The sequence below is a fragment of the Talpa occidentalis genome, unplaced genomic scaffold (genome assembly GCF_014898055.3).
Source record: "Talpa occidentalis isolate TD23 unplaced genomic scaffold, MPIMG_talOcc4v2.1 talOcc4.5, whole genome shotgun sequence".
NCBI classification, from domain to species: domain Eukaryota; kingdom Metazoa; phylum Chordata; class Mammalia; order Eulipotyphla; family Talpidae; genus Talpa; species Talpa occidentalis.
The window spans coordinates 40,673,152-40,685,905 of NW_023604861.1; the positions used below are offsets into that span (position 1 = coordinate 40,673,152).

The window sequence follows — 12,754 nt, forward strand, 5'->3', positions numbered from 1 at the left end:
GGCGGCGCCGGGCGCACCGCGTCTCCCTTCGGCCGCATTGCCATGGCGGCCCGTGGTGGCGTCGCTCCCGCCGCTGACGGGCTGCGCTACGCCGAGTACTCGCCGCCCTCGACCAAACGACCTGACGCAGACATTGACCACGGTCAGGTGAGTCCCTCCAGCGGCTTCCGCACCTCGCCGGCTCTTAGCTGCCTCGACCCTGGCAATCCCTTGCTACTTCCCGCCTCAGCCCTCTGTGCCCGGGTGCTCTGGGCGTTCCTGCACCGTCTTTCTTCCCGGTTCGTGCGTTCGGCGGAACGTCGCTCCTGGCCACGCGTTTATGACTAGGCGTGTTCGGAGAGTCTGTTCCTCAGGGAGCTTCCAGTCTGGTCGAAGAGAGACCAGGAAAAACAGGCAGTTGCAGATACTGTGTGATAAGGCTGCGTTTATTCTATCTGCTTCAGGGGAGGAGCCCCCAGTCGGGTCTTGGGGGAGTTGGGGGGTGAGCTCAGGGAAGCTTTATAGAGAAAGCGATAGTTAAAAACTTGGGTCTGAAAAATGAGTAGCAGCTCATGAAAAGGGGAGGGCAAAATGTTTCAGGCAAACTGGGTGAGGAAAACCGGGCCCTTTTGGAAACAGCAAGGGTTTCATTCAGACGGACATGTAGAACCAGGGAAGAAAGTATCCCAACAGAAACCTAATGCGAGCCACGTGTATTTTTTAAGGTTTTGGTAGTTCTATTAAAAAAGGAGAGAAGAAATTAAGTGGGCTTAATTTTGACTGCATGTATTTAACACAATATGCCCACAATTAGACGTCAGCATTTCGTTGATGTAAAAGTTAGTGAGTAAAAGTTATTTTACATCTTTTTTTTTGGTACTAAGTCTTTAGAACACGGTATTTTATATTAACAGCACACTTCAGTTTGGACTGGTCACATATCAAGTGCTCAGCAGAGGTATGTTGTCAGTGACTGTCTTAATGGTCAGTGCAGTCCCCAGTGATGAAGGGGGAGTAGGAAAAAACCAAGCCTGTGGTAATCCAGGTGAAAGAGTTGGGGTATTCTGAAGGAGTTGGGTGGTACCAACTCTTTGGTGAGTTTTAAGTAGAGAAGTGACGGCTTGGGCCATTGTATGATTTTTTTCTCTGGCTATATATAGGAAAAATGGATTAGATGGATAAAGTCTGGAAAGGTGAGATTGAGCCTTTTATCACTCCAAATTCCATGCTTCTTCAGCCCACAGTCATATATCATGCTTTTAGATAACACTTTTATTGCCCATGTCATTTTTTTACTAGTCGTATACTGTCTAGTGGTATTTTATGTTGACCTGTCATTCTCCAGTGTTTTTCTTAGTCTCTTGAGAGCAGTGATTAGGTATTTACTTCCAGTGAGCAGGCAATTTGTGACTCAGTCTGATACACTTGTGGAGCAAACAGTTTGATGGGCTAGCCTCGATAGGTTTCAAAAAGCAAATATTTTCATACTACAGACATTTCTTGAGAACTGCTATGTGTCAGGTGCCATCGAAGGACCTTGGGATGCCTAAGTAACACGGCCTGTAGTGAACTTCGATTCATACAAACTTTGATTTTCTGAGGAAGGACTTTAATTTTCAGTTAAGAAATGGAGAAACTCAGAAAGTGATAAGTAACTTGTCCAGGCATATTCTCCAAATAAGTGGCAGATTAGGATTCTAGTTTCCACTGTCTTTATGGCTACTTGGAAAGGTTTTCTGAATGGAGTGTATAATCTGTGATGTGGGCCTGATAAGATATTAGGTTGGGAAGAAGGAATCTATTTATGGAAAGTCACAGAAATCTCAGTACTGAAATGACTGCCAAGCATTTGGGAGCTCTGTTGTGTTTTGAAGATGTAAATAAAAATGACCAATATTATTTCTATCTATAGATACTTTTGCTTGGAAGAGTAAGTGTATAGAATCCAAGTTAGCAGTTAGGAGACTTCTTTATTAGTTTAGGTATATGATGTTTAAAGTGTAAGCCAGTCCCACACTCTTTAGTCCACTGTTTCCCTCTAACAAATACTTTGTCAAGTCTATAATATCTTGAAATGAGAGTTAGAGGCAGTAAAATCTACTCATTAACTAATTTTTAAAAATCCCAATGTAATGCTGTTATTGAAATAGAGAAGTAGAATAAGTATTTTATTAGAAAATAGCATACTATTTAAATATATTAATGCTTAGACTCTTGCCTACATTAGAAGACTTTATGAAGTAAGCAATTGCCGACTTATTGCACTAATGCCAACAATCTCAGTGAATGTGACAATTATAATAACAGACAGATTTCAGATGTATTATACTGGCAATTCAAATACCATGAGGGCCAAGTCACCAACCAAACTGATTTTTCTCAAATTGTGAGTAATTTTGGTAAAAATCTGAACAAAGTAGAATCTAATTTACAGCATAGTTACATTTCTAGAAAATTCATTCTATACTAAAACATGAAATACTTTTATATATATAATAAAGTTCTAGATTAAGATGAACTGGCTTTTTACCTTAATGACCAGTGGAGTCTTCTAAAATCTTGAGGGAGGCAGTCAGTTCCTTATTGTGCATGGTTGTCTCCTTGGTTTTATTTATTTATTTATTTTGTGGGACCCTTACCAGCGGCCAGGGAACGAACCTGCGCTGCAGAGGCTGCAGGCAGCCCCACAGTCCAGCGCTCAACCCCTGCACCACCGGGGAAGGCCCTCCTTGGTTTTAATATTGACATCTAGGATCAATAGTCCCCTCCCACCAAATATTTTCTCTCCTAAATTCTGATAACCAAAAAAGTTATACATTTCAAAGTGTCCTTTAAGTCCTATTTTCCTTCAGTTGGGAATCATTGATCCAGGCCATGACTAGTGAAGAGGTAACAGAAAAGAGTTGATAATTTGGGGAACTGAAAGTGATGGGAAACTGACTGAGGGTTTTAGGAAAAGAATAAATGAGCTAAATGTGGGACATACTCGACAATCTCATTGAAAATAGGAGAAAATAAAATGTTTGCCAACAAGGTAAAACATTTTCATGCCATTTTTTTAATGCAACTTATTTTAAAGTTTTTAAAATATCTATCTACTGCTGTAAATTAAATAACTCTTCTCAGGTAAGCCCTTTGGGGATCAAGAATTGATGTTCATTAGCCTATTTAGGTTAAAAAAGTAAAAATATAGGCAAAAATATCAGTGTGGTGCCTTGAATAAAGTGTCATTTATTTTTTATGTACTTATTTGTACTTATGCACAAATGATTGTTTAATACTCAGAGATCATGGCAAAGCTTTGTGTTAGAAAAGCTGGTTTTCATAGAAAAGTACAAAATAAACTAAATGTTTCTTTTAAAGTTAAAACAGGTTATTACCAATTTTTAAAGTTTGAAAGAAACTTAGTTATATGAAGTAGTAGCCTTTTAGTTTTCAGGACTTTCCTGAAAAGTGTAACTCCTAATGTTAGTAGGATAGTGTAACATGTAAGAAAATTAGCTACACATCCAATATAGTAAAACTGATTCATAAAAGCTAAAACCTATCAACTATGTATCAGTGTTTTATAAAAATAGATCACAATCACTATTTTTCAATTATTTTTTTATTTAAAACATGTTTTAACATATCTGAAACTCTTCTTTGAAATTTCACATGGATTATATATATATCCACATATTTAAGTTTGATTCTCTCCTTACTATACTTTTTTTTAAAGATTTATTTATGCATATTAGAACTGGGGTACAAGCCAGAGGTGCAGGGCATGAGAGAATACACTAGAGACAGAGACAGAGTGGGGAACAGAACAGGTGGATCTACTGAAATACACTGCTGAGGGGAGCAGCGGGCGAGACACCAGAGGTCTGCTGTGCCCTGTGGGCCCGCTCCTTGGCTGGCCAGGGATCGAACTCGTGCTGTAGAGGCCGCAGATAGCTTCATAGTGCTGAGACTTAAAGCCCTGCGCCACCAGGGAGGCCCTTCTTATTCTTCTTTATATCATAAGAGGAAGCTAAAATTTAAGCTCCACGGATAGGAAATTGTAAAAATAAATGAAATTCCTAAATATATTGAGTTGGTGATATGCAAGCAAACAGTTAAGGAGGCTGTGAACTAATATTTAGTGAATGTCTGCTATGTACCAGACTCTGTGATTATGTTTTCTCAATTCTCATAATAACCCTGTGAAATTATTACATTATTTTTCACCATTTTACATATAAGAAAACTGAGGATCAAAAAAGTTAATTAACTGTTCTCTCTCATATAAATTATAAGTGGCTGGCCTAGGATATAAAACCAGTTTTCACTCAAAAATTTTTGACTTCTTTACTGTGCTTTATTGTTGCTTCATCATTTGAAATCAGAAATTAATGAAAAGCAACTTCAAGAAATGATATACAATCTTGGGTTTTGTGGTAATTTTCAGTCTGCAGATGCTTCAAGATATGTTTAAAAGTTCTTAAACAGTGAAGCAGAGTTCATTTCATTTCACCTTAACTCAAAAAGGAAGAAAAGAATATTGTGTTATGAAATTTAAGCTATAAGCATTACCACTCTCAGAAATTGCTGCCTTAAAATAAAATAGACTATTGTAAGGGAGTAAAAGTAGTTTTCAGAAATTGGAGTGATTGCTCAAGAAGAATGATAAACAAATCTATAAAATACTGCAAGTAAGACGTACATCAGATGTAAGCCAAAAGAGATTTTAGGTCAACTTGCCAGGGACTCCAAAGTCATTATATAAAAGCTTCTGAGTACATAATAGGGAGGAGGCTGGCTAGAGAAGTAGAGAGATGAGTTTTATGATCAGAGGGCAAAATTAAGTGCAAGGATAAAAGGGGAATACCAAAGATTAGGTGTATTTATTTTTATTAAAGAATGGAAATCAAAGCCAGTGGTGGTCATTGTATAAAAGTACAAAATCTCCAAAATATTGCGCGACTTCTGCTTGCATCCTTCAGAACAGTTAGAGATGGAAATTTTTAGAGATACCAAATACATGAATTGAGTGTGTGATTGATTGTGTAGGGGGAAAAGAGGTAGGAAGGGTCATTTGAAGATCGACTAAAATAATTTAGAACTTAATTCAAGGACAGTTTAGAACTCTTAATTCAGAAAGTCATTAGACAATAAGGAAGTCAGTACAATAATGAGTTTTGTTAAAGGGGGTAGTCTCTGGGTGAAGTCTCCTTGCAAATTTTAGAAAACAACTAAGGGTACTCCTTAAACTTGAAAGAGGTAAATTTAGGACCTGTGAATCAAATAGCAGTGATCAACAAGTTATAGAAACTAACTCCTAGATCTAACTAATATTGGAATGCTACAAGACAGCTTTGAGAACAGATACTTTTGAAGCTTCAGACCAAAGAACAAGTCTCAGAGTTTTACTTTTACACTTGACATGTCCAGCATCAAGAACTAAAACAAGGATGCAGTGTCTTCTGTACTTCTTAGATTCTAACAAATATTTTTTAAACTTTGAGTTCATTTTTCTGGCTTAATTTTCTAAGTAGAATATGACTTTGATAAGAATCTTGTCACCTTTTTTTTTGAAAGATTTATTTATTTATGCATACAATTACTGGGGTACAGGCCCGAGGAGTGGTGGGTGAGAGGATTCACCAGAGACAGAGTGGAGAGCAGAACAGGTGGATCTACTGCAATACACTGCTGAGGGGAGCTGCGGGTGAGATTGAATTCATGCCGCAGTGACTATGGATAGCTTCACAGTGCTGCGTCTCAACCCCTTGCGCCACCAGGGAGGCCCAGAATCTTGCCATTTTTTTGACCTTTCTGCTTTCCTTGTTATCTTGAGATAATTATATGTTGTTAAATAGTTGGTAGTTGGCCTTATATTTTACAAATTGTCTCATCTAATTTGTAGTTAAAATATTGTTCAGATAACTGGTATGTTAACATCCTACATAGATGACATTTTAGGGATGATTCCTTTCCCTTTTCCCCAACGTGTCTATACTGTTGCACTGAGTTAAGGGCAGAACTTGAATCATATTTCAGGTTTCCCAGTTTCTAACCTTTGTTCTCTCCCTGTACTTTACCTTTAACCTCCTTGGTCTAGCCTGGACCCTTTCCTTCAGTTTTTTCTGAACTCTTCGCAGAGTTTTTTTTATGACCCAGAGCAAAGTACTGAGCCAGCTGGCCATGTATCAGCTATCCACACATCAGGCTATCCCATCAATTATAATAATTTTTATTTAGCCCATAGTAAGTTCTGGGAATACAAAGGTAAATAAAGCCAACTTCTGGCTGTCTAAAGGCTCTTGGTTTAGTAAGGAACACAAACTGTGAAGGTGTGGTCTGGGCTTACTACGAAGAAATTACTGGGAGGTGGACAGGTGGGGGATATTGAATATGGAAAAGGGCAGCACTGGCTTTGATTTCTTTCATATTTGGAAGTTGACTTGATCCTATTGCCCTTTAGAATAAGTTCCAGTTTTCTTGTCTATTTAATAGCTGAAAAAACATATATACCAGATACCCTTCTATGTGAGAGAGAAAAATCAGTCATCTTTAAGGGCTATGTGAGAGTCATCTGAGAATAGCGACGGATGTGACTCAGGTACCAAGTTTCCATCACTGAGAGCCAGAAATAGAGAAGGGAGAGCTTATTTTGAGAAAAAAAATATGGTGGTCTAGACAAAGGTAGGGACCAGTTCACAGGGAAAATTTGTAAGGTACAAATTTCTTGGTGGTCTCTGATATTTGCTGAGATCCTCTTTCAGCCTCTCACTTCCATTACTACCTACTAGCACTGATTTTACTAAATCTTTAAGAAAATATAAAAATGGAACCTTCTTTGTTCAGGTTAAACCTAATATTAAAGTGAAAGTGTTATGCATTTTTAAAAATTTAAGTTCCACAATTATAATTTTGTGCATTTAGAAGAATATATTAGTGTAGACTTGCTTCCAATTGACTGAATGGATGTGCTAACATTAGCAAAATCTGTACACTAATTATTCTCAGCACATTGAGAATTATTTGAGTGTAATTATATAAAGCAGTGCATCTTAATGCCCCTACACGGTGATGTAGTAACATAAGAAAGGAATTAGATTGATATTGGTTGGAACTTTTGACCAGACACTAATGTGAGCAAAGAAAGATGCCTACTTTAAGTTTTTAAAAATATTTTATTTATTTATACATACCAAGAACTGGGGTACAGGCCAAAGTTGTGGGGGGTGAGAGGGTTCACCAGAGACAGAGCGAACAGAGCAGGCAGATCGACTGAAATACACTGAGGGGAGCAGCGGATGAGTTAGGAGAGGTCTGCTGCGCCATGTGGGTTGCTCCCTGGCCGGGAATCGAACTCCTGCTGCAATGGCTGTGGCGAGCTTCATAGGTTGCGTCTTAACCCCTTGCATCACCACGGATGCCCGGAAAGATGCCTACTTTTTTAGGAGAAAGTAGAGAGAAGGTTCGCATAAGCGGGTCACCAAATAACTGCAAAATCATACTTAGAAAATATTATTTTTAAGAAATCATTATAGTTAAAGTTTGGGGCATTTTTTTGTAAATTATGTTAGAGTGTAGAGAAGTACTCATTTGGTGTCAGCCTAAGATTTTTGTGTCTTTTAATGTTTGACGTTTGATTTCTTTTATTGTTGTGCTTTGATTTTATTTGCCCTTTTACTTAATTCTAGTCTTGCTATAAAAATTAATGCTTGCCTGTGCTTTAAAATTAAGTGACTTTGAAATGGAGCAAATGCAGATATAGTTAGTTTTGCCTCTTCTTTTTAATTTGAAGTTTTTACTTGAATTGGTATTTTGAGACAAGTACAGTATTTGTTTTTGGCAGTGAAACAGTAGTGGTGAGGACCAGGTAAGTTAATGTGGATTGTTCCAATTTAGATACAAACATTTGTGAAATTCATGTCAGCTTGGAGATTACAGGGAAGGATGATTGCGTAAAAATTTTCTTCATGAAGTCATCACATCCGACACTTTTTCTAGAATACAAATTCTCCTCCTGTTTTTTAATCTGTGGGTGAAGTACCTGTCCCACATCTGCTGATTTGCCAGTCTTTCTTGTTTCCTCTCTTTTCTTCTCCCTTCCACTTTATGTGGTTTACATTCAGAGAACTCTCTTTGTAGAAATTGAGCCAAATAATAAGGCAGCAAAAAATACCAAGGTCAGCAGAAAGTGACTTGCTTGAGATTAACCCCTGAGAAATAAGCAAAAAAAAAAAAAAAAAAAAGAAGAAGAACTTTTTGAGACAACTTGCTCATTTTTTTTTTCTATTAGTAGGTGAGACTCTTTTACCACTCATTGTTATGAATTCACATACTGTTTTTTGAGTTCTATCATCCTCAGCATGGCATGTTTTTAGAAAAAGTATAAAAGAGAGCTTATGACAAGCCCTTACTCTCTTCCCGCTCCTCCTGTAGTCTTTCTCAGCAAAAGTCAGTTCTACTCTTCCCATTGTAAAAGGCAATAGTAATAATATTCTTTTTATTCTTTCTAGCTTTATTGAGGTTTTAATTGACAAAATTGTGTATATTTAAGGTGTGCAATATTCGAGTACGTTGTGAAATGACTGCCACAGTGTGTGGCTAGGGAGGAAAAGATCACTTAAGAGCTATGCTGTAAGCAAACTTCAGGTATAAATTTTTCATCTCATAACTGAAAGTTGGGCTAACATCACCTGTTTCTCTTACCTCCCGCTCCTGGCAACTATAATTCTATTCTCCACGTCTGTGAGTTTGACTTTTAGATTCCAGTGTAAGAATATACAGTATTTGTCTTTCTCTGTTTTATTTAACTTTACATTATGACCTTCAGGTTCATCCATGATGTTGTAAATAAAGAATTTTTAGGGGTGTGTGTACACCACATTTTCTTTATCCATTTATTCATTGGTGGACACTGATTCTTCTCTTCCTCTCATACATTACATTCAGTCTCTCAACAGATCTTGTTGGCTTAATCTTCAGAATATATTCCACTTTTCCCCATCTGCATCACTAATCACTTTGGTCCAAGCTAACATTACCTTTCCCTAGATTATTTTAATAGGCTTCATACTCATCTCCATTCCTCTGGTTTTGACATGTCTATTCTCAACATGACAACTAGGGATCATTTTAGAATTCTAAGTAAGATAATATTAGGTCTCTGCTCAAAACAATCATGTCTCATATCACTCAGAAAAGCTAAAGTCCTTATTTTGATCCCTAAACCCTGACCTGATCTGCTGCTCAATGATCCTGCTTCCTGGTCCCGTGCTCTTTCTCCCCGTTTCACTTTCTGCTTTATGCATACTGAACTCCTGAGTATTCAGGCACACCAGGCACACCCTTACAGTTTCTTGTTTCATCTGCCCACAGCGCTTTCTTTAGATATTGGCATGACTTCCCTTTTTTTGTTTTTTTCCTTTGCAAAAGTCACCTTTTCAGTGAAGCTGTCCCTGCTTCTATGTAAATTTGCTATTCACCATACAAACACACACGTACTTCTTTACTTGCTCTGTTTTCATCCATAGTACACACTCTTTTGTATATTTTTCTTACTTTCAATGTTTATTGTGTTTCTCATGCTAAATGTAGCTTTGTGAGGATCAGGATTTTGTCTAATACATTCCCCAGGAATTAGAATTATGACTGGCACATAGTAGGCACTATTTGTTGAAGTCAGTCAACCAATTAAAGATGGGAGATATCCTCCAAATGGGATTAGTCCACATGACTGCTTGATAAGTTGGTAGTTTACTTTTCTTTATGTTTGTTTAACAAATCAGTTGTTCCTTCATGTTTTCCTATGTGAATCTGTGGATTATCTTTGTTTCATTTTCGTAATAAAATTTGTCTGACTGAAGTCCTTCTCATCGTTTTCTTTGTCTTCCGTGAAAATTTTGGATTTATTTTTCTGATCCAAAATATTTCAAGGCATGATTATGTGTTTCTTAATTAAGTTTGGCTGTCACTGTCCATTATATTTTCCTACTTCAAAACATAATCCCTGCCAGTAGCAGACACCAATACAGTATATAAGTAATAGAAGTTACAAGAAGCATCTCAGTAGTGGAGGAGATCCTGAAGATCATATTCTTCCCATTATATAAACTTTTTGAAAATACACTGTTTACCAGGTACTTTGCTAGATTTTAGAGAAATAAAGAGATAAAAAGTCCCTACTTCCAGAAGCTTGTTTTAGGAGGGACTTGAAATAGGTCATTATTAACTAATGTGCCATGTATTATAGATCTGCTAAGTACTGTGTGGGATTGGAGAATTTTACTTGAGTGAGACGGTGGGTTTGGGAAAACTTTACTGACACAGCTATTTGTTGAGGAATTACTAGGAATTTCACAGGAAAACTGAGCAGACACTAGTAAGAGTAGAGATGAAGGAGTAAAAATAAAGATGTGTGAGTGAAGAAAGAGCCTCCATAGAGTAACTGCCATGTTTCCATGCAGTGCTGGTTTATTTTTCATAATCTTATCTCTTAAATCATGAGCATCATATGATGAATGTATCCACATTACCCTTTTATAGATGAGGAAATGAGTCCAGAGCGATCAGCTTAGAATCACAACTGGTAGATAATGAGTTAGAATTGGAGCTCAGGCCTGATTAACTTTGAAACCCATAGACGTTCCATAGTATCCACCTCATGCACGCAGGGATGAAAGGGTGGCTTTTGAAGGAGTTCATGCTTGCTGCATGGATGGCAAACATTACAACTTAGGGAGAAAAGTAGAGGTTTAGAATAGTAAAGGCAAAGAGGAAGTGAGGTAGAAAAGCAATTATGGATGAGGAAGATGATGACTCTGAGCACAGTTGAAGACCTGGTAGACAGATTAGAAACCATAATTTTGTAATGATGCTATTTAGTGTGGACATAAGAATTTTTACTTCACATTACAGTCTAGGAAAAGGATTCTCTATGATAACTCTCACCATCTTGATACCAGTAAGTGATTTCACTGAGAGTTTATCATTTGTTAATTTTTATAGTGCTATTATGCATATTCCTGGAAAATTTTATATAAAAAATATTCATGCAATTTTTTAGGGTCACAGGGAATTTAGCAAAAACAATGCTTTTTGGTATTTTTGACAAATAAAGTGTAAAGTCATAAATTTTTTAAAGATAATTATCATTGGTCAATATCACATAAATTTGTTATGTTCATGCATATCATCTGACTATGTTGAGATTGTTAAAAATGGAATTTTCATATTTTGTGTAAATAGAACGTTTTCTCTTTTCCTTTGATAGACCATTCCCCCCAACACCAATCCAGACCAGTTGTAAAAGTATTTTTAAGTGACTTGTAACAGATTTGCTGCTCAGGCATATATATGTGCAGATTTATGGAAAGATGATCTTTTTCTTACTAATTTTTATATTGTATATATACACACATATTAATATATATGTGTAAATATATAGATTTATATATGTATATATAAATATGTATTTATCTCTAAGAATTTATTTAGATCTTTTACAGATCATTCACTGTCCTATGTGTGTGACACCCATGGCAGCTTTAGCTTAGGCTAGGTTCCAAGTGGTATATACATACATACCTTTCTTTTAAAAATCACTGCCTGATTTATTTTCAACACACATTCTAATTTTGCTAAGTCAGAAAAATCATGACATTTCTCTAGTTCTGTAAGATCACAGATATACCATAATGTCAATTTAGTCATTTAAAGGATTTTAAACATTTAGCCTGGTTACTACCTAGTTGGTAGAAAATGACTGTACTTAATGGTACTAATACTATGCCTGATTCATCGTTTTGCGTTTTAAATTGTCTTTTCAATGTCATTTTGTTATTCTATTACTGGCAATTTAGTTTTAAAGGATAATAATTTAAAAAAAAACTTACAAAAAATAAAAAATTGAAGTACATCTTTGTGTTGCCTAGCATCAAATATGGTGTTGCAATCATAAAAGAAATAAAATAGATCCTCTTAGCCTGAGGATACAATATTAAAGTTTAAGTAAATGTGAATAACATAGTGATACAGCATATGTGAAATTATTTCCGATCACAGTAAAATAGAAAAGACATTGATGGAATTCTCTGATATTTACAGTTATGTCAAATGCATCATGTCAAATGCATCATGGATGATTTTAAAGCCCCAGTTATTTCACTTCAAATTAAGGTCAAATGGTCAAATAAAGGTATGGTCTGAAGTTCTTACTCAGTTTTCAGATAGACTCTCTTTGCATTTCTATTTTCTATATTTGCAATTAGATAGTTTCTTTTCCCCACTTGGGTCATTCTCATATGCGGATGGTTGGGGAAGTTATTGTCTTAACCCCCCAGATCTATAAATTTGTGCCTGGAAAGAAACACCGGTGAATTTTTCAGTGAATGAATAAAAGTTAGGTAGAGGCAGATAAATATTTCTTCTCTAGAAAAAAATTGCATTCTGGAACTGTTTAAGTATTATGGTATGTACTTATATCTAAGAGTCTTAGTATTTCTATAGAAAACCTTATGAGGATCTTTATTTTTATTTCAGAATGGAAAATTTGTTTTATAGGATATTTGTATTGTAGCCATGCTTAAAAAGTAGAAGTTACTTTAACATCATATTATTTTAAAAAACATTTAAAAAGGTAAATCAAAGTTAACCCCCTTCCAACAAGGAATTTTAATTCTAGTAATGGTGTTTGATTAGCTATAGTATACTTCATCCTCTCAGTGTGGATAAGATTTGGTTGCACAAATTTTGGTCATTTATTGAACATCCTTATGTGCTCTAGTGATTACTTAAT

General features: G+C 36.2%; 1 protein-coding gene across 1 annotated transcript in view; it reads left to right on the top strand.

Annotated features, from left to right (window-relative positions):
• Window positions 1–18: 18 nt before the first annotated feature.
• DNAJC15 (DnaJ heat shock protein family (Hsp40) member C15) overlaps window positions 19–12,754 on the top strand; it is a 41,847-nt gene continuing 29,111 nt past the window's right edge. Inside the window, exon 1 of the mRNA XM_037526958.2 lies at window positions 19–147. Coding sequence (XP_037382855.1) covers window positions 43–147 — 105 coding nt within the window. The 5' untranslated portion in view covers window positions 19–42. The remainder of the gene's footprint in view (window positions 148–12,754) is intronic.